At 55.6% G+C, this 22,214-nt stretch overlaps 1 protein-coding gene across 1 annotated transcript; it reads left to right on the top strand.

The window, feature by feature from the left end:
* Window positions 1-272: 272 nt before the first annotated feature.
* CSF3R (colony stimulating factor 3 receptor) lies at window positions 273-21,152 on the top strand. The gene is made up of 16 exons (XM_054011885.1): window positions 273-358; window positions 2,357-2,467; window positions 3,683-3,982; window positions 4,594-4,717; window positions 5,630-5,817; window positions 7,228-7,382; window positions 9,116-9,269; window positions 10,287-10,369; window positions 10,719-10,932; window positions 12,080-12,271; window positions 13,494-13,595; window positions 14,145-14,291; window positions 15,389-15,529; window positions 16,561-16,651; window positions 17,232-17,313; window positions 17,960-21,152. The coding sequence occupies exons 2-16, from the start codon at window positions 2,395-2,397 to the stop codon at window positions 18,491-18,493; spliced, it is 2,580 nt and encodes an 859-aa protein (XP_053867860.1). The 5' UTR covers window positions 273-358; window positions 2,357-2,394; the 3' UTR covers window positions 18,494-21,152.
* Window positions 21,153-22,214: the final 1,062 nt, after the last annotated feature.

Genomic DNA, 22,214 nt, shown 5'->3' with positions numbered 1-22,214 from the left:
GCCCCATCCCAGGCGCTCATGGACTCCCTTCAAAGCTTGGTGGGCAGGGGAGGAGGATGAGCCGGGAGCCCTTTCCCCAGCCACTCGCTGCGTGTGATGTGCTCCTTCCTTCCTGCCAGAAAGCCAGGCAGATACAGCCTGCGGGGAAGCATTTTGCAATCACCTTTTCTGAAAGTCAGAGCAATTAACGGCACTGGTTGGTGGGTTGTTGTTTTTTTTTCTTTTTCTTTTTTGAGGAACTAACGGTGAAAGCAACATGTTAGAGAAGAGCTGGAACACTCTGCTCTCCTGGGAGCCAGGGGCCGGTCCTGCGAGGGAGCAGCGAGCCGGAGCGTGCCGCACGAGGCGCTGAGATGAGGTAAGGGATGGAGCTCGTGCTGGCTGGGTGCTGACTCAAACTTGGGTTGTACAGAACCTCTGATGGGATCCCGCTGCTCTGGCTCGGCTCCATCCTTGGCCAAAGCTGCTCGGGGTGGATCGTCCCCCTTTTACCGGGAAGCAAATGATGCGATCTTGAGAATCTGGGGGTCCCGGCGTTCAGCACCGTCCTGCTGCTGTGGCTCAGAACCATTCAGCAGCTGTTTCAAGTTTGCTTTGGAGCTGTGAAGCATTATCCCCGAAACTGAGGCTGTCCGCGGCTCGTTTCCCCGCAGCAGGGTGGAGAGACGGAATAACCCGTTCTCACACACCACCGAGCCAGGCTCCCACACCAGTGACCCCCTGCCCAGGGGCTCCTTTCGTGGGACTCAGTGGGGCAGCCGGATCTCCAGCCCCAATCCTGGTGGGAATTGGCAGCAAGGAGCAGGTGAGGGAGTCAGAACTTGGGACCCAGAGCAGAGGGAGGGGGGAGGAGGGGGGAGTAGGGAGGTGCTGGGAAGAAGAAACTAAAAATAGTTTAGAGGATGAATGGACTGCAGAGGAGGGGGAGGCAAGATCCCAGTGGCCTGCAGTTGTGGCCTGTCAAGTAGGGAGGCATTTCCTCACTCATTCCTTTCGTAAGACTATAAACAGCCCCAGCCGTGAGCCACCTTTCACGTTTCTTTAAACCCACTCACTGGATGGCATGGGAGGTGAAACCATCCCGGCACCGCGAAGTGCCACATCTGGACACGAATGCGGCCGTCCCTTCTCTGCAGGAGCCGGGGGACCTGGCTGCCTTGAGCGAGGCTGAGCGGAGCTCTGAGCTGGCGACTGGGGTCGGGCTGGAGGCCGAAGCCTCTCCCCACGCATGGGGCTGGTTTACTCCCATGGTGCTTTCCCATTCTCTGTGCTCTTTGCCAGCTCAGGCAGCACCAGGCTCGGGGGGGGGGGGTTGTTCCATGCAGTCTGGCAGCGCAAAGGTTTGGTTGTACAGGCTGCAAGTTCCTTGGAGCAGCAGGGACAGGCTCTTACTGCGGGGGTACCTACACAGGAGCGAGTTCCCAGCGTGGATGGAGACTCACGCTTGCGGGGCTAAGCGAGCGTGTTACAAACAGCACCGTGGGCGTTGTGGCTCTGGCATGGAGCAGGGCTAGTCTGAGCTCAGACTTGGGGGTGGCAAGTCTCTGCCTGAGCCAAGGAGCAATCGCTCACCCTGGGCATCACCACACCCACAGCCACTCCAGTTACGGTATTTCCCAGGCTGGAGGGGACTGGAGGGGCTGCATGAATGTGTTTCTGACACAGAGAGGTGGCCTGAAAATGGGCAGTGACAGGCCGCAGGCACCACAGGCCTTGTGTCCTATGAGCCTCTTCGTCCCAAACGTACTCGATGGGAACAGCTGGAGGGGCGTGGAACACCCTCATGTCCCACGTCTGCATGTACCACGGGCGAGCACTGAGAGGACCCATCACATGCCACCTCCATTTGCGCTTGGCTCTGCTCTCCCACGATGTGAACCGTGTGGAAACGCTTTGATGCAATTAACCAAATGACTCAGGCCAAGGGAGAAATTCACAGCGTCAGGGGGCTGGTGCAAAATGAAATTTGCTTTGTGAAAAACAAACGTAGTGTATGTGTCAGATTTACCCGTTAGCATGTGTGTCCCTGTCAGATAGCGAGACGGGTGGGTGGGAGGTGGAATGGGATAGATAGATAGATAGATAGATAGATAGATAGATAGATAGATAGAGGGGGTGCATGGGGATAGATAGATAGATAGATAGATAGATAGATAGATAGATAGATAGATAGATAGGGGGTGCATGGAGATAGATAGATAGATAGATAGATAGATAGATAGATAGATAGATAGATAGATAGATAGATAGATAGATAGATGAACCCAGTACATTTTGCCTGCTATGTAACTCAGAAAGTCTCTCATGTAGGGTTGTACCAGGCCAGGTTAATCTGAGCACACTCCCATCTCCACAGCCATCATCCCAGGCCTGTAAAGGAGACCCAGCCTGTGAATGCAGATCATGGCCACGCACTGGAACTCGATGCTGCTGGGATGCTCCACACTCTTCCTTCTGCTCCTGGGAGGTGAGTTTCAAAGGGACGTGGTTCCCAGCAAGGAGCTGGGAAATCCCTGACTCCGTACAGATGCACTTGAGGTCAATTCTGTGGCCAGCATGGAACGAGTTTTGCTAGTGTCCATCCCAGAAACGGTGCTGCCTGGCAGTGGAGACAGGGGGCCAGGCAGTGACGGTGTTGGGGACTAGCCTGTCGGAGAGGTGGCTAATCCAGGTCAGGCTGGAGAAGAGTGGTGGGACGTTCCCCCTACCCTGGCGGTACCGGACCCTGGATCTGTAGATAAGTGGAGAATTTCCCATCCCAGGCCTTTCACCAGCCACAAGTGAAAATAATAGATCGATGTCTCAGGGCTTTGAAACTGAAGAGCCCCACTGAAGTGACCATGGCCTGAGCATGACTCAGCCGTGCTCCATGGGCGATGCTCCAACAAGAGCCCAAAAGCAAACAAGGGTCCCACTCCTAACATGTGATCCTCTAGTACAGACCCCTGAGCCCGGGCCGCATCCCAGTCCCACAGCCCATGTGGCGTCGTCCCAGTCCCCCGAGCCAATGCTGGAGCTGCTGACGTCTCTGCGCTGGTACCCTTCACATTCTAACAAAGGGCGCTGTCCGCATGTCTGGCCCTTTGATTGTTCCTTTGCCATTTCAGACTCTAACGTGGCCCCTTGCTGTGCAATGTGACTGCTCCTTAAAATCTCCATCTGGGGAAGAAAAATTCAACCTTAATGGCAGCAAATTTAAAGCTGACAAAACCAAATACTGTTTTCCACCATTAGGCTGTGGAACTCACTGCCACAAGGTCTCCTTGAGACTGAGCGTTTATCAGGATTCAAAACAAGGCTTGGACATTTATCTAGCTAAAACGACCATCCAGATTTGCTATCGAAAGGGTTAAAATTCCTATAACTTTGAAAGGGGTATAAAGTCTCCTCCTCCAGGGCATCAGCCAACCAGCAGGGGCTGGGGGAAACCTCTTCCTGAGGCAGGTTACCCCATAACTGCAGGGTTTTGGCACCACTCCCCCGTGTTGGAGATGAGATGCTGGGCAAGATGGAGCCCAAGTTTCTAAACACTGAGCTGGCTTTCAGGAAAAAAGAGTAACACGCTCAGGCTGCAAGGAGGAGTCCCTGGCCTGCCAGTGAAGGAGCAGGCCAGAGGGGCAGCCCCTTCTGTGCAGGCCCAGGGCCCTGTCACCCTGATGTGCTGTTCTCTTTCCCTCTGCAGGGGCCCGAGCCTGTGGCTGGGTAGCAGTGGACTCACCCACCATTCTCTTGGGATCTACAGTCACGGCCTCTTGCACCATCCAAAGCAACCGCTGCGGTGGCTTGGACGGTGAGGAAATCCAGATCACGTGGAGACTCGACAGCGAGTCCATGTCAGGGAGCCAGCACAAGAGTGTTGAAGGAGCAGAAGTTTCCAATCTCACCATCAGCCATTTCAACCGAACCAGGGCCAAGCTGTGGTGCTATGTGGTGTGGAACGGCACCCCGCAGCGGATAGGCATGGCGGAGATCCACGCAGGCTGTAAGTCTCACCCTCCTCTGGCCTCGACTCAAAGGGCCATGTTTTCCTGCATGTGCAAATAGCACACCCCCTTCCTCCTGATATTTGCACCTGCATCCCTTTCCTTGCACCAGAACCCCTGCGTTTGCACATGCAAATTGGGTTAAACTGAACTCCCAGTGGGGGCAGGTAATTAGGGGCCACCACCTCCTTTGCAGGCACGGTCACTTGGACTGCTCCCTCGGCCATGTCTCCAAGAGGCTGGCTGGATCTGGCGCTGAATACCTTCTCACTTCTCTCTTGCTTTGGCCAGGGAGAGATGGGGTGGGGGTTACTATTTCCTGGTGCGTGGGGGAGGGGAGGGCCATTTGAGGTCCTGTGCAGGTTGGCAAGGTATGGCAGCGGGGGGAGGGAGAAGCTTGTGCCATTGCTGCCTGGCTCGAGGCTCCAGGGTGTCAGGCAGGTGTTTCCTCTCTACATGTTCCAGGAGAGTTCTACAACCGTAGGTAGGTACATAGTTAACGGACACAGGACCAGTCGATGGTGCTCAAGGACATGCAGCTGAACTGCCCAGACCTGGGAGGTCCACTCAGCGCATCTCAGATCCTTTCTCCCCATGGCTTTCTGCCTAGATCCACCATCGAAGCCTGAGAATCTAACCTGTATGATGAACCTCAGTAAGAACAGCCTGACGTGCCGCTGGGACCCCGGCATGGACGGACACCTCCCAGCCACAGTGACTCTGAAAAGCTCCAAGTAAGTGATAAGCCTCTGCCCCGTGCATGGCCTCCTATCCATCTGCAGTGCCATGGTCAGGCCTCTTTGCCCATTGCACACCGCGCATGGAGAGCCCTAGGAATTAGAGGTGGAAAGGGGCCCGTTTTGGTCCCCTCCTCCCCTTTGTACCCAGCAGCAGCCGGTAAAGCATGTTCCCCACAAGTATCTAGGGCTGTGTCCCGTCGGCTTTTAAAAACCCCAAGCAATGAGGCCTCCAGCGTGCCCTCTGCCGACTGTTTGGAGGCATCTGTGCTCCGGGGGATACCACATCTTGCAGGCTGCTCGGTACAAGCCCCTTGTTGCTTTCCCTCGCTGTGTCCTTTGGCCATACAGTCCCAGGGCTCAGCGTCACCCTCTGGTACCTTGTGCAGCAGTAATTGTTCAGAGTTGTGTGCCGGAACGGGCTCCCAGAGCCCCGAGCGGGACCAGATTGCCGCACCCCCTATGGGCCAGTTTGAGAGCTCCTGACACCACATGGCAAAGTGGATTATAGGCACCCACCATAGAGCAAACTTAGAGCCACTGAGACTTGATCCCAGCCTCCCCTTGACACCAGCCTCTGGGATTGCACCTCAGAGAGTCGCTGCCGGCAGGAACCCATCTTCTCGACGAGGCCAGCCTTGACCCCATGCCAGCAGTCCGGCTCAACTTACTCAGCTTAGCTCTCCCTTCAAGAACTGTATTTTCCCTGCCTCTGGCCTAGCTTTGGGTGTTACTCAGAGGGTCCCTCTGCACCTGCACAGAACCTGGATTTCCGTGTCCCTGGGTGTGCCCACTGGGCGCACGTTGAGAGGAAGGTGAGGCTGGTACCTCGGGCTGATGGGTCTCCAGTGAGAACACACAGAATATTAGTGGGGACCTACAGACTGACCCTGTCTCGTTCCACTGCAGGAGCAGAGGCCAGTGTGAAGTTTCCCAGGAGGCGATCCCAGACTGTATCCCACAAGGCGGCCAGAACTACTGCACCATTCCTCGCAGGTCTCTCCAGCTGTACCAGAAAATGGACATCTGGGTGTCAGTCCAGAATGCCCTGGGCACAGCTGAGTCTGAGCATCTGTGCATCGACCCCATGGATGTAGGTGTGTAACGGAGCTGGGGGCTTCCTTTGTAGCCACCTAAAACAGAGTCTGGACAAAAGAACTTAGAGAGAGAGAGAGAGAGAGAAGGAGAGTTCGTTCTGTTAAACCAAGTCCCATTAAAACGCTTTAGATTATTAGGTCACACTTTATTTTAAGGTTCCATATATAAATGGTTTCCAAAGGGTTAATGGAGGATTACTAGCTGTTCTAAGCCGGTTACAGATGTTAGTAGGATGTGTTATAGGTGGTTACAAGCATCTCAGCACAAAATGTTATAGATGGTTCCAAGCAACCTGTTGACTGACTGGTCCCTCTAACAGGTGGTTAACCATTTACTGAGCTGTGTGTAGCTCGAACGTTTGTCCCTTTCACCATCAGCAGTTGATCCAGTCAAAGATATTACCTCCCCCGCCTTGTCTCCTTCATCAGCGAGTCGTTTATTAACCCTTTGGAAACTACTGAGCAATGGAACCTTCCTATCAAATACAATGGATCATTATTACTATTATTTTGCTGTTTAAGGGCCTGATTCGAAGCCCAGCAAAGTCAGGGCGAGTCCTTCCATTGACTGAGCAGGCCCTAAGTGCCCAATTCTGCAGGTGAAATCCTCACCCTGTTGAAGCCACTGGCAAAACTCGGATATGCTGTATCAGTACTGGGGATTTCTGTTACCAGAGCCCCGGGTGTTGGGCGGAGGTGACTAAGTAGGAGTTAACCCCCAACATCCTGGCCAAATTCCCATGCAGTCATTATAATTGCTCACTGCATCCCCCCTCCAGGCGGTTTTGACTGATGCAGGATGATGCTTCTCGCCCTGTTCTGAGCTGCTGCACAGAGCCGCGCTGCTAAACAGCGGCTGCATTTCAGCCCAGCATCACAGCACTAGTGGGGTAATTCCTCTCCAGAGGGGAGAGGGGGATAAAGTGCGTTGTGAGGATTCAGGGGGAAAGACACACTAGGAATCTCAAAGAAAGGATTAATGAATGAGTTATTGTCAATTATTAATAATAATACATTTCCCTCAATCTCTGATTGGCCCCTTTTCCCCTTCTGTAATTATGGATCAATCTCCCTGTAATGCCGTGAGGCTCATGCATGGGAGACTGTTTAATTTCATTTGCATATTGAATCCAACTCCTTGTCGGATTATTTCTATTTCCCTAGGTCTTTTCATGCTGCATTTTTTTAACCATTTATTTTTCTTACTCCCCTCGCTGGGGCTTAAAGCCAGAGCCAGGATTAAGACTAACACTAAGTCCGATCAGACAGATGGCTGGGATCCCCCGTGTCTGGCACTCCCACTGACTGCAGGAGAAGGTGTGCAGGCAAACAGCGAGTGGGGTCAAGCCCTGGCTGTGTGCTTTGCCTGAGCCCCGTCTATCTCTCTCTCTCTCTCTCTATTCCTTGTAGCCAAACTGGATCCCCCTGTCCTAAAGAGCATCCAGTCAGTCCCTTTCCAGACTGACTGCGTCTCCGTGGCCTGGGAAGTGGCTCCTACCAGCTCCCACATAGAGCAGCAGTGTGAGCTCCGCTACAGGACCCATGAGGACCCTGGATGGACTCTGGTGAGTGACTGGCTCCGGGAGAGTGGGGCTGGTGGGGTATAGCGCCATAGGGCTGTGTTCTTTTGGAGGAAGTATGGTCTAGTGGCCTGGGATCTGTTCCTGCCTCTGTTTCCGTGGGGGGAGACTGAGAGCCCCTCATTTTCCCCATCTGTAAACTGGGAGATTCCAGCTGCTCTTCCAGCAGGCTCCTGAGGGGAGAGGAGTGAGTCACTGGCTTCTTTCTCCTGTTTGGAAGGAGGGAAGGAAACCTCTCCTGTCCCCCTCAAGTCCCCACTCCTACAATGCGCCGTCTGCGCCTCGATTGTAACCATTCAGCATCCTTCCACTCAGGAGCTGCATGGATAGATTTACTCTGCACTTCCAGTACCTCCGTTTGACCCCCCCGTCCCCTCGTCACCAGGTTCGCCCCACCCCCCGGTGCCCACTGCTGATGGGGCACAGAAGAGGGGCAGCCTGCTGGGCACTGACGGCTAGATTTCCCGAGAGCTCAAGGCTGTATCTCCAGAGCCAAATTTCCCACCCTCAGCAGCTCCCATTGTGACCCCGATCAGATTTCCCAGAGCTCACACCCAGCCCTCTGGGCTCTTTGGACAACTGGGCCACTGGCTTAGATGCCACAAAGGGAGTTGAGCACTTGGAAATCTGGGGTGACGAGGCCTCCTGAACACTCCAGCCTACAGCAGGTGGGCGGGGGGGGGAGGGGGGGGTAGGCACCAGCCACAGGGGCCAAGATTCTCCAAAAGTAGCTCGTGATTTTGGGGCCTGGATTTTCAGAAAGTGCTAAGCAGCCACCCTCTGAGACTCAGGCCCCTTTAAGGCATCTCAGGTGGGTGACTCCAAATCACCAGCCACTTTTGCACCAGTTGGGGATCTGGCCCACGGACCCCAGTGGAGCGAGGCTGAGAGCCTGCCCCCCCAAGCAGAGGCCAGAGCAGAGAGATCCAGGCCACACAGCATGGAACCCCACCCTCTCGGAGCCACTAACAATCACACCTTAGTCTCTACCACTCCAGCCCCCTCAAGACATCTCCCACCCCCAGCTCGTTTCCAGAGCCGCTCCCTGGCAACCTGCGACACAGATTGCCTTTGGAGATGTCCCTTTAGTTTGAAGCAGCCCAGTTCCCTTGTTTAGATCACAAGTTTCCTGGGCTGATTCTCCCCTCCCTTCGGTGTAACACCCCCCACCCCGCCTGAAAGGCCTGGGGTTCCCTTGGGGAGTGTGCGGCACCAGGCCCCTGGAGCCTGGCCCTGGCCTTTAGGAGCAGGGCTCTCTGGGCGCAGTTTCAGGCACTGATTCCCCCTGGGTCTGGAGGCTGCGTTACTGGGCCAAACCCATCTCCTGGCCGCAGTGGACTTTGCCCATCAGGTCCCACACTCTGCATGTGACTCTTCTTTTCGGACCCGTCTCGAGTGGGCTGGGCAGCTTTGTCCACAGAGGGGTGAAAAAGCTTTTCTGGGAAGGAGCTAGAGAGAAGCGGGTCCGGCTTCCCCCAGGCCTGGCCCCTCACGCCCTCAGTTACATCCACAAAAGGCTGCCACAGCAGAACGGGGTGTCAGGGGCTACCCCAGGGAGCGGTTCACACCCACTTCGGCATGCTTTGCCCTGGTGTGAATGGCGTATGGGGTGCAAGCCAGACGAGGATCGGGGCCTCGACCCGGCCACATCTGAGCAAGAGTGCACATGGGGTTGCCTCTGAGAGCTGCCAAACGATGTTGCTTTGCTTTGCGACCAGGTCCCCAACATTGTCAGCCCCAACCTGAAGACCCATCACTGCGGCTTCCTGTTTGGGACGGATTATCGCTTCCAGATGCGCTGCAGACGGGTCACAGCGATGGGCTACTGGAGCGAGTGGAGCCCAGGGTGGAATTTCATCACCCACGAGAAAGGTGGGTCCTGACAGGGGGACCAGCCACACCATGGTACCACCGCACCGGCAGGGTCTGACTGGCTCAGGCTCGGGGACCCTGGGCCTGGCTGAGAGTCCTTCCCATGCCAGGGCTGTTGGGAGGTCCCTGCGTGAAACCATTCTCACTGCTGCCCCATACACCCACCCCGGCAGCCTCAGCAGAGAGACCACAGACCGAGCCCTAGGGCTGGGACCCCACAGCGTCCCTAGTGCTGGTGCATTGTGATCCCACAGCAAACCTGGGTCTGTGGCTTTGCTGAGTGACCGGGCAGGATGGAAGGACAAAGTGACACACACAGCGCTTGGTGATGCGGCACTAGGGAGGGCAGAGGAAAAGGCCCAGAGCTGCCTGAGGGCGTGGGGTCCGACCCCTGCTTATTGGCGTTTGCAGTGGGTCTCTAAGGCTCCCCGTGCTGGGAGCAGTGCCCATTTACAGCCCTTGGCGTGTGGGTCAGGCCCGCTTCGCTCTCCCACGCGGCCTGGCTTCCACCCTGGGGCAGGTGTTGTTACGGGTGTTTATTTGCTGGGCAATGGGCAGCTCGGTGCACAACGAGGAGACAAGGGCTCTGCCCAAAGGTGCCCATGATCTATGTGCTGCTCTGCACACAGGTTTGGTCCCAGTAAAGCAGTGTCCCTTGGGGTGTGATCTTTTATCCATCTGTTTATACTGGGCTAAGGGGGCCTTGTCCTGATACAGCTATTCCTCTTCTCCTATACGGAGAAACTAACCTGGCGTCGGGCATCTTTATACCAAAAGACCCACCCACACGGGGGCTGTTCCGATGTAACTGCCCCAGCAGAGTTCCAGTGGTACAACTTGTGACTGTAGACCAGGCTTAGGAACGGGGCTTGCAGCTGAAGAAGGTGCAAGACTGAATTTTAATAACGTTCTGATCCACTGAGACCAGCACATCTGTGTTGGGTCTGTCACATCTGTACCAGTAAAGGGCAGCTGTGAAGAACGCGTGAAAGAAACCCCTCCTCTTGTGTGCTCTAGCTCCTGCAGGGAAGCTGGACGTTTGGTGGAAGATGACGCCCGTGGACTCTGGGAAGAGAGTGGAGGTTCAGCTGCTGTGGAAGGTAATGCTGGACATGACCCTAACAGCAGAATGCACATGGGGCTCCTTGTAAGACGGCCCCTGTTATTACACACGGCTTGTCTGTGGGGGAAGAGGCACGTGAGCATTTAATCATGGGGCTCACTGAGACTGTCACAGCCCCGTATCTGAACTCCCTGTCGGTGTCCTGGGCTCCCCATTGCTAGGACAGTCTGCCTCATCCTTTTCTCCCCTGCCCCATAGGACCCATCCCTCTACGAGCCAAGCACCGAACACCGTAAATCACCCCTGCCTGGTGCCCCACAACGGGCTCTGGTCGCCGGCCGGGGTCCCCGCGCTAACCCAACCACTGTTCTCCCCACTCTGTGCAGGCTCTGAAGCGGAACGAGAGGAATGGCAGGATCCTGGGGTACTGGGTCTCCCTGAATCCCAGACGGAGAAATGTGGAGCTCACAGCTGTCTGCAACACGACAGAGAGGCAGTGCAGTTTCTCTGTGCTGGCTGGGGTCAGGAGAGTTTATCTCGCAGCCTATAACTCAGCAGGCGAGTCTGCAGCAACAGAAGTTATCTTCCTTGAGAAGAAAGGTAGGGGCTCGCTAGACATCTTTGCAGTCTGTTCAAAGCAGCATGCCTCTGAAACCCTGAAAGCCCCTTCAGGTGGGCTCCACTCTGCAGAAACCCTTTGATTTCTCAGCTCGGCTGCACGTGGGCTAGGAGCCCTCCCTGTCGCGCCTTTGTCTGGCTCCAGGAAGTTGGACTGTCTCTATTTGGTCACTGCCCCAGTAATAAGTAGAGGCACTTGCCTGTCAGAGTGTGATCTCTGGGCTCCTCATTGATCCCACAGACATGCAGCGACCCCGCGATGGGCTCCCCGGTGCGTTCCTGGGCTGCAGACCATTTCAGGGGAGCAGGGGGTGAAGCCCGGCAGACACCACGCTGGCCCAGGAGCGTGTTTTGGCTAACGAGAGTGATTAGCTGGAGGGCCGGCTCCTCAGCTGGTGTGACTCAGGGTGGTTCCACTGGCGCCAATGGAGTGACACCAGTTTACACCAGCAGAGGAGCTGGCCTGTAATCTCTGAACCATCCTTTTGAACGCAGGGGCGGCTCCATGTATTTTGCCACCCCAAGCACGGCAGTCAGGCAGCCTTCGGCGGCATGCCTGCGGGAGGTCCGCCGGTCCCGCGGATTTGGCGTACCCACCGCCGAATTGCTGCCGAAACCACGGGACTGGCAGACCTCCCGCAGGCATGCCGCCGAAGGCAGCCTGACTGCCGCCCTCATGGCGGGCGGAAGGCCGCCCCCCACGGCTTGCCGCCCCAGGCACACACTTGCTGCACTGGTGCCTGGAGCCACCCCTGTTTGAATGACAAGAGAGCGACTAATGGCCAGGCCTGTGCACTGAGCAAGGGGAGGGTGTGAGACCCCAGACCAGGCATTGAATCCTGACATTCCCATGGCTGCTTGGCAAGAGAAGATGCTTCCTCTGCTCGCAGATTCACAGGCCCCACTCCCTCTCCGCTAGCCGAGGCGGCTGCAGAGGGTCCATGGCCTCCTCTGGTTTTACTGACTCCTTGGTGAGCTCAAAGTGCAGCAGCACCAGTTCTGCTGTCCTTTCCCTGGTGCCCCTCGGCTTCCCCCGTATCCCACACACAGCTTCTCTCACCCCTCCTGCCTCCTGGGGCTGCGGCCGGGACGGTCTGTGCCTGATTGCATTGTCCCATGCTGTTCGCAGGTCAGCCCCTGGCCAGGATCCACACTTCCCCCTGTGATGAGCACAGCCTCTGGGTGCACTGGGAGGCGCCCAGAGCCGCAGCCACTGGGTACATACTTGAGTGGCGCCAAACATCCTTGCCGGGGCCAGCCAGCCGCAGCGGGAGCTGGCAGATGGAGCGGAACAGGAGTGCCACCAAGGCACTAATCCGAGGTAGGGCGCTAAGGGGCAGGCTTTGGGCAGCAGCCTGGGGCGTGGGGGGGCAGCAAAGGTGGGTGCCTGGCCTTTCGCCCCTTCGATTCACTGGTCCAAGGTCTGTCCACAGCACACGGAACCTTGGAGGCTGGACACCTGCCAGGAGGGGATGGCAGCACTCTGCCGGCCCGGGCTTATGGGGGGCATCCTGGGTTGTGTCTTCTGACCCCCCATGTTTCTGAGCTGCCCCTCAATTTTACAGGTCTCTGCTCTGTATCCATCCTGCAACACCCCCCATCTCTGTGCTGTATCCATCCATTCATCGACCCCCCCATCTCTGTGCTGTATCCATCCATCCATCGACCCCCCATCTCTGTGCTGTATCCATCCACTGATGACCCCCCCATCTCTACGCTGTATCCATCCACCAACCCCCCGTCTCTGCTCTGTATCCATCCACCGACCCCCTAGTCTCTGCTCTGTATCCATCCACCGACCCCCCCCCGTCTCTGCTCTGTATCCATCCTGCAACACCCCCCATCACTGTGCTGTATCCATCCAGCAACCCCCCGTCTCTGCTCTGTATCCATCCAACAACCCCCCTGTCTCTGCTCTGTATCCATCCACCGACCCCCCCATCTCTGTGCTGTATCCATCCACCGACCCCCGTCTCTGCTCTGTATCCATCCTGCAACACCCCCCATCTCTGTGCTGTATCCATCCATCCATTGACCCCCCCATCTCTGTGCTCTATCCATCCACGGACACCCCCCCCATCTCTGCTCTGTATCCATCCACCGACCCCCCCATCTCTGCTCTGTATCCATCCACCGACCCCCGCATCTCTGCTCTGTATCCATCCACCAACCTCCCTGTGTCTGCTCTGTATCCATTCACCGACCCCCCCGTCTCTGCTCTGTATCCATCCACCGACCCCCACCCCGTCTCTGCTCTGTATCCATCCTACGACCCCCCCCTTCCAGTTACTCTGTACATACCAAGGTTTGTTTTCATGCCTATAATGTCAATGCTGTGCCATTAAACCCCTTGGATGCTGCTTCATGTACCAGGTACATGATGGGAAGTAGACATTTGATGTGTCAGCCGACCCGCTGCGCCTGATTGACTGGAGATGCTGGCAGTGCAGAGGGCGCCCTCCCTGCTTCAGATGATTGAGTAAAGGGCTCTCAGTGCTTGTAGCCCTGCTGGTTTAATCACCTCCTCTTGTTTTCTCTTCCAGAAAATATTGAGCCTTTCCAGCTGTACAATATCTCCGTGTACCCCTTGTATGCGGACACGGTGGGGCTGCCCCTGCACACAGCAGCCTATTCAAAAGAGAAGGGTATGTGTTTCTATAGCAGCTCCCATCCTGAATGACCCCAAACTGCTTCACAAACTAGGTCCAGGCAGCTTGACTGAAATGCACCCACCTCTGGGGTGGAGGGTGGCAGCCCAACAGCACACATGAATGGGGGCGCTGAAAGTCCAGCCCAGGGCAGTGGGCCAAGCCCCTGCTCTTATGAAAAGTGTCTCCTGGCTCTGTGGAATTTGGCAGAACAGAGGGTTAACTGCAGAATGATCTTCTGCAAGAGATCACCATGCAAGAGCCACAAGACAACCAGAGTCCTTGGGTGAGGTGCTCAGCTGGGGCAAATCAGTGTAACCCCACTGACATACTGCACGAGGATCTGGCCCACTGCTCACTGGGCATTCAGTGGCAGAGGTGTGCGGGTCCTGGGCTCCCCAACTTCCAAGCAGTCAGATTTGTCACAAATACCTGCTCTTATCCAGGACTCTTTGCTCTCCGGCCCATATTGGGGAGCCTATAGGAATCTGCACTGCAGTGCGCTTGGCTGCTTTTTGTACCTTTCGTGTTCTTCTCCCACTTCAGCTCCATCGCGTGCCCCTAAATTCCACCTCAAGAGCATCAGCAAGTCCCACGCCGAGCTCAGCTGGGACCCAGTCCCCACTGAGATGCAGAACGGCTTCATCACGAATTACACCATCTTCTGGGCCAGCACCGCCAACGATGAGCTCCGTAAGTCTTGCCTGCGTCACTGCCACCCTTGCACTGCACCTAAGACCTCGTCAATCTGCCCAATGCTTTGCAGCACCGTTTTCCCATGGGCTGGATGGATAGTAATCCAAGCGTGATCCCCCACACAACAACAAGGGTCGAGAGGGTTCAGAAAAGGATTAGAAAACCTGCTTCTAGTGACAGACTCAAGGAGCTCCATCTATTTAGTTTAACAAAAAGAAGGCTATGGGGAACTTGATTGTAGTTTATAAATATCTACGTGGAAACAAGTATTTAATAATGGGCTCTTCAATCTAGCGGAGAAAGGTCTAACAGAATCCAATGGCTGGAAGTTGATGCTAGACAAATTCAGACATGGAAATAAGGTGCACATTTTTAACAATGAGTGTAATTAGCCATTAGAACAATTTACCAAGGGTCCTGGTGGATTCTCCATCACTGGCAAGTTTTAAATCAAGACAGGCTGTTTTTTTAACAGATCTGCCCTAGGAATTATTGTGGGACAGGTCTCTGGCCTGTCTTGTACAGGGGGTCAGACTAGATGATCACAATGGTCCCTCTGGCCTTGGAATCTATGAATCTGTGAATATCCCACTAGCTTCCTACCTGCATCCTATGGGGCTCAAATCCCTTTGCAAATCTGGCCGGAGAGGCTAAATGACCTACGCGTGGTCACACAAGCCATCGGTGGCAGAGCAGTGAATTGATCCCAACTCTCCTGAGTCCCAGGCTAGTGCCCATCCTTCCTCTAGGGATGTAGGTGTGTGTATGTCGGGGGCTGTACTATAGGTCTGGGAAGTGTGTGGGGAGAGAGAGTTTAAGGGGGTGACATTGTTGTGGGGTCAGCGTTTTATTTTCTCTTCTCCCTCATCACCATCCCCTCCCCCCTTCCCTGTTGTTGTCCTGTCTTTTGTTGAGGAGGTGGGCGCTCGATTCCAGTCAGACCCACTCGTGCCAGTGACCACTGCCCCAGCGCAGGCTGTATGTAGATTTAGCCCCTGGAGGTGATGCCAGGACTAGGAACGGATCCGTAAGCGGTGTGAGTGCGCGGCAGGATTGGGAGCTCGGGGTCACTAATAGCCGTACCTGCTTCCTAGGTGCCGTTGTGAACACCTCCTTCACCACCTTCACCATCAGGGGCCTGCTGCCGTCAACGATGTACAAAGTGCACATAATGGCGTCCACAGCAGCCGGCAGCACCAACAGCACAACCCTGACGCTGGTGACCCTGGCGCTGGGTAAGGCCGTGGGCTTGGTCTGCTTGGGAACCCCACAGCGCTTGGGATGGGCCCAAAGCGGTGATCAGAGGTGCTATGTGGCCCAGGTGGCAGGTGGGGGAGGAGATAGCCCTGGACCCACACCCCTCATACGTGCACACACACACACACACACACATGTGCACACAGACAGGCATGTGCACACACACACACAAGTACACACACATGTACACATGAACTCTAGGGACAGCTGGATCCCAAGCTGCATGTGAACTTGGCCCCTCCCTAGGTGGCAGGGGAGCACATGGGGGTTGCTGAGGCACTGGGACTAATTCCTGGGTCCACTCCAGCTGCTTAGCACAAAGCACCCCAGGATCATAAGAACATGAGACCAGCCAGATTGGGTCAGACGAAAGGCCCATCTAGCCCAGTATCCTGTCTTCCGACAGGGGCCAATGCCAGGTGCCCCAGAGGGAATGAACAGAGCAGGAAATCATCCTGTATCCATCCCCTGTTGCCCATTCCCAGCATCTGGCAAACAGAGGCTACGGACACTATCCCTGCCCATCCTGACTAATAGGCATTGATGGACCGATCCTCCATGAACTTATCTAATACTTTTTTGAACCTTGTTATAGTCTTGGCCTTCACCACATTCTCTGGCAAAGAGTTCCACTGGTTGACTGTGCATTGTGTGAAAAAAATACTTCCTTTTATTTGTTTTAAACCTGCTGCCTATTTTCGTTTGGTGACCCCTAGTTCTTCTGTTCTGAGAAGGAGTAAATAATACTTCCTGATTTACTTTCTCCACACCAGTCATGATTTTATAGACCTCTATCCTATCCCCCTTTAGTTGTCTCTTTTCCTAGCTGAAAAGTCCCCGTCTTATTCATCGCTCCTCATATGGCAGCCGTTCCATACCCCTAATTATTTTTGTTGCCCAACCCCCACCTACCTCAGGGGAATGCTCAGGTCACGCCATGTCACCTACCTCACTCCCTCATGCAAAGGGCTGAGTTTTTGGAATAACCCAGTTCCTGTCTCTTTTCCAGATGGGAAAGAAATCCAGTATCTCCTCCTGTTCTTTGGCTTCTTGTGTGTCTTGCTCGTATTATTCATCGTCTGCTTCCTGAAGAATCGGAGGTGAGTGCCCGGGGATCAGCAGCTCTCCATGGGCTTGGCAGCGTGTTATTAGCCACTTAGCCTTCCATGATGCAGCTGTGACTTGTGCTTCCCTTCTGTGCCACGCGCGGGCACCGATTTCTATCCAGACAACGGAGGGGGCTGGAGTCAAAGGGCTGGGCAGACATTTCCTCCCCCTTAGGCTCAGGGACACTCACATCTCACAAGTATGGGAGCTTTGTGCTTTTCACACCAGGCCAGATCCCCCGCTGGGGCGAATCAGTGGGTGTCTGAACAGAGGCAGGACCAGCAGGCTCAGACAGGTGCAGCAAAGGGCACTGAGCCAAACACATCCCTGGGGCAACTGCACTGCCTCCAGTTATTATTTATATTGTGATATGAAAGCCCCCAGAGGTCTCTGCCAGGGATCAGGACCCCCTGCTGCTGGGTGCTGCACAAACACAGCCCCAAGCCCTGGATTTCACCCTGCGTCTCTGCCAGTCCCCCCAAGAACCCAAGCCCTGACGGAGCGATCGGCCAGCAGCCCTGTCATTAAGCATCCCCCTGGCCTCTCACTGAGCTTCTGTTATGTGACCAACAGGGTGAAGAATCAGTTCTGGCCCAGCGTCCCGGACCCAGCTAACAGCAGCCTCGGCAAGTGGGTGCCAGCCGACCTACAGCAGGTAAGAAAGGGTCTGGCAGGTGCCAGTCCTCCCCCAGCACTGCTGACTCCATAGCACAATATTGAGTCACCCCTCACCAGTTGAGCACCTGGCTGGGAGATGGTACCGTGCCCTGCTGAGAAGGCCAGACACCACAGTGATGGGCAGGGGTTAAGCACCAGAGTGGAATAGAAGAGAAACTACCCCTGCCCTCCTAGCAGCTGGGTCAGCAGCTGGCTTCATATCCGCCAGTAGGGCCTGGTAGCAGGCTCGGCCCTGGTGGGCAGTCAGAGGTAGCAAACAGCTCAACTGGCAAAGCATGGGGCCTGATCCTGCAAAATGCCCAACACTGACTTACTCAGCGCCCTGCAGGATTAGGCCCCGCTTAGCGCCGCTTCTGGGCCCTGCAGTGGGGCTGAGAACACAGAGCCTGGCAGGAGAGGGGCAGGACGAGGGCGGGGGGGCTTGCACAGCAGTTGGGCTGGGCAAGGCTGGGGTGAGCAGGTGCTGCAGAGAGTGTCCCCCTTCCATGGGACTGAGAAGGGGCAATAGGGGAGAGGGTAGCCGTCAGGAGAGGGCTGTGCCCTGCAGCAGGGCTGGTGGGGCCGAAGCTACGCACCTCACCACTATCAGTCTGGCATTCCCTGAGCAAACGCCTGTTTCCTAGGAGACTCTCCAGACAACCAGTGCGAGGGAGCCTGGCCTGGTGACCATTTCTGACATCACAGTGCTCGAAAAAGGAGCCGAGAAGAAGGCACCGCTCTGGGGGAAGAAGGACCCTGTCCCAGCAACTGCTGGCAGCTTCCCGACCCTCCCCAAATCCTACATCCACCCCAGCAGCTCCGGCCTGCCAAGTGGCAGCAGAGCTCCGGGAGAGGCGAGGCCGGGCTCCTACGTCAACAGTGCTGGGGCCGTCCAGTACGCAAAGGTAGTTGCAGAAGGCTACAGGGGCCAGCAGCAGCACGTCCCATCTCCCCTCTACATCCGGTCCGACTCCACTCAGCCCCTGTTGAGCGAGTCGACGCCCAGCCCCAAGCCTTATGAGAACCTGTGGTTCCACGGGGCCCCACAGGCGGGGCTGCACTGCCAGAGTTCCCAGGAGGATGAGACCTTCCTGGAGGGGCCGCTGATCGACTTCCCCCTGCTGCAGGGTCTGAAAATCGAGGGGGCCGAGGACCTGCATGACTTCCAGAGATTCTAGCGCCTTGCGGAGGCCAGGAGAATGGGCGGCTCAAACAGACGTGCATCTCTCCTGGCCAGCCTCACCCCCCCGCCCCATACCCAAACCTCCATGGAATAGGCACCAAGCTGCTGTTTGCATTTGCACCACATACTCTCAAAGCATTGGCGTGACTTGAGCCTTGGGGAGGCGGAGGGCTGGCCGGCCGCCCAGGGATGGTGCATCCCACCGCCCTGCAGGAATATGGAGTCGGGCTCCCTGGCTGGCAGGGGCTGGAAGCTCATGACCAGATCCTGCTCAGGGCAGTGAGGAGCTGGGTGCTGTCTGCTCTGGACTTCAGTGAGGGCAGCGTGCTCTGCAGCCCACACAATCAGGCCCTGAGTGCCTTCCCTGAAAGCTCCTCTAGTCTCTTTCTCCCCAGGCCGGTGGGGCTGGGAATGCTGCAGAGAGCCCTATGGAGGGAGAGAGCATCCCAGGCAGCCCCGCTAGCCAGCGCTCAGGGCAGTGCTGACTTCCTAAAGGAGCTGCACCCATCTGCAGCTGAGGAAAGGTGGCTATGATGCAGAGAGGAAGGATGGGGGCATCCCTGAAAACAGAACATCAGCTGCGTGCAGGGCCCATGCAGAGGCTGCAGGCTCTGGAGTCCACATTTGCTCTGCAGCTGTCTCCTTTCTGCAGCTACTATCCCCAGTGCTGCCCTGGTAGGGAGGGAGCCCCTCAGACTTGGCTAAAGACTTTATAAAGCTCCCTATCGTCTAGGGAAATGTCAATGAACAGTCTTCTAAGCTCATTATCCTGCTCCCTGGGGTTCTCTGGCAAGGACCAAGCCACGGCTCTACATGGCCCTCACAGAGATGGGTAGCTGAGAAACTTCACTGCACTTTCGAAACCCCAAGTTAATGTTATGCTATTTATTTGCTTCTTTCCATGCTCACTTGTTCCCCTGAGTCAGCGCAGCAAGAGATGTCTGCGGCCAGGGGACGGGTACTAAGCCGCTGAGCTGTTTACTGCTAGGCCACCAGTTCAAACCTAACCTAGGTCCGTAGTGACCACAAGTCGGGCCCTTGGCTGGGTCTCTAGGGGTTGGCGTGTGAAATGAACTGGGTGTCCAAGTGGGACCGTGTTACCAAAAGGGATAATGAACTCCCCGGTCAGCCTGCAAGGTGGGACCTCCAGCCAAGGGCTTGGGGTGCTGTGAGAAACGTGTGCCCGGAGGCTGCTCAGGCTGGGGGCCAGGATGATCCCACATTTAGAGGCTAGCCTAGGATGGGGTAAACCTGGGCTAGGTTCCCGTCCTCACTCCTATGTGACCTAGGGCATGTCACAAAGGGTCTGTTTACTCTGCAGTGTAAACCCAGGGCTGTGGGACCTGGGCTTGTGGACTCGTTGGCTCCAAGCCTTCACTGGAGCATCTACACTGCATTGCAAACCTGGGTTTACAATTGCCGGCCCCAGGTCTCACAGCCGTGCTAACGGGTCCATACCGCACGACGCAGCCGTTCTGACTCGGAACTGGGGCTTGGCCTGCATCCATGCTGCCAAATGACAGGGCTTGGACCTGACTCTCAGCAGGACTTGGACTCTGACTCCCCCCAGCAGGACCCAGGTCCTGAGCGCTGGCTGACCCCCAAGTCAGACTGATTTGTGTGTGGATAGAAGGGGGACTTGGGCTCAAACCTGAGTCAGACCCCATGCTGCGTATGCAATGTAGACATACCCTTCGTCCCGCTAGGCCTTGGCTCCCCATCTGAAAGCACCATCCAGCCTCCCGGTGTGTCATTGGGATAAATGCCTACAGGATTGTGAGGTGCTCAAATACCACAGCATTACAGCATTACAGGGAGGCAGTACCGTAGATGGCAGGTAAATTAAGGCGTTGAGTCTCCTGGCCTACCAGCCCAGCACTGGAACCGCCACTAGCCTGTTTCCCTTTTGAATCGATTGGGCTGGCGTCGGAGCTGGAGCGCAGCGACTTTCCGAAGCTTCAGAAGGAGTCAGCTGGGCACTGGGAGCTGCGGGGTAAAGCCGCACTGCCGCAAACCCACCCCCAGCTCACCCTGAGAAGCCCAGAGGATGAAATGCAGCTTCTTAAGGCTTGTTCAAAACTCCCCCAGTGTCGGGGTTTGGGCAGCGAGTAGAGTCGATCCTTCTTTACGCTGAGCCATTTTGCTCACCCTGACTGTCAGCTCAGGAAGTTATTGGTCTGCTCGCCTCACGGCAGCATTAGCAACAGTCAAGCATTAATATAGCCAGTAGTGATCCCTGCTCACCCTGCGAGGCAATGGTTTCTCAAGCTGCACCTGACCTCCACTCATTAGCAGTAGGGTTATTTCCTTTAAGGATTTTGAATTGAGCCATTTGTTGGGTGTGCTGTGCCTCGGCATGTGGGCAGTTCTCTCAGTTGCTGTGAACATTGCACTGGATGGGACTGTTGGGTGGTGGACCGGGCTGCCAAAGCACTGTTGTTATGTGACGGTGGGGACTGGAGATATTTCACAGGTAAAGTGTTGTACAACCATGTAACCATTCCAAACCTGTACGTGTTGCCCCAGCAGCCGCCCCGACTCCGGCTCTGTTTGTAGTATACCATTCAGAGGGAAGGTTTCCCTTTATGGGGTTGTTTTTTATGTTACCTTGGTTTGTTTCCTTTGAACACGTCGTTGTAACGTTCTGAAATTCAGTGTTTGCCAGGTGTGTGTATTTGTTTCTGTGATGCTGCAATGGTTCTGTCACCTCTTGCTCTCCTCTCACGGGCAGATTGGCAGCGGGTCGGGGGGTTCTGTTCCTTCCAGGGCTACTGCAGGAGTGATATATCGGCCCATCCTATCATTGGTGTTATTCGTCTCCAAGCCAGGCCTGATCTAGCTGCTGGAAAGGGCAGGGGGAGCACACAGTATGGACCTGATCTCCTGAGAGCCCCCAAACCCAGCTGAAGTCAGTGAGAGCTGAGGGTGCTCCGCACTTCTGGAAATCAGGCCCTAGGTGATGTTCAAAGTCCAGCGCTCCTGCAAAAGGCTGGTTTTTTGGAAGGGACACGAGAGGCAAGCCAGGCCCCAGCATGTTCACACTGTGCAGGCCAGCAGCAGTTCTGTGCTGGAGCAGGCAGATCACAGCTCAAAGTTCAAAGCACTTTATGTCATCTCTAAGAGTCTGAGAAGTGACATGACACCAAGGGTGAACGGGGCCTGTTAGCCACAGGTGCCTGACTTTAAAAATCATTATTATTAAGACACTTGCAAAGCAAGGGGAGAAAAGAGATTTGCCGGTTGGGCTCTCTATTCCTCTGCTCCACGTGCCATCAGTTACCCTGTGCAATGTGAGTGTGAAACACCATCAAATCAATTCACTCCCACTGTGCACTGGGGTAAATGGCTGCATAAGACACAGGGCAGCAGGAAATCAACCTTGTCTTTGCTTCTGTGAAACTCACATTAGGAAACCTGAACCCACCCCAAACCCACCTGGCTCAGCTTCCGTTATAGACGCCACTCTCCCAGCTTTGCATAACCCTGGGGCGTTTAAAACGTTTGGTGTTGAAACCAAGTGACACTCGCATTTCAGTGTGAACTTTGGCTGCTCTTCTCTAAGTTTTACTTTGAGAGTTTGGCGTTGTTCAGACCATGAGCCTCGAAGCAAAGTTGACAAGGGTGACACAGGGAGGGTGCGTGGAGCACCCAGGAGGACATGCAAGTGGTTGCCAGCCATGCTGAGGAGGTCTTCATCCTGCAAGAACAGGTGTAGT

This window comes from Malaclemys terrapin, chromosome 22, assembly GCF_027887155.1.
Source record: "Malaclemys terrapin pileata isolate rMalTer1 chromosome 22, rMalTer1.hap1, whole genome shotgun sequence".
Classification (NCBI taxonomy): Eukaryota; Metazoa; Chordata; order Testudines; family Emydidae; genus Malaclemys; species Malaclemys terrapin.
The sequence above is the reverse complement of the archived record's forward strand: the minus strand, read 5'-3'. Positions and strand labels throughout refer to the sequence as shown.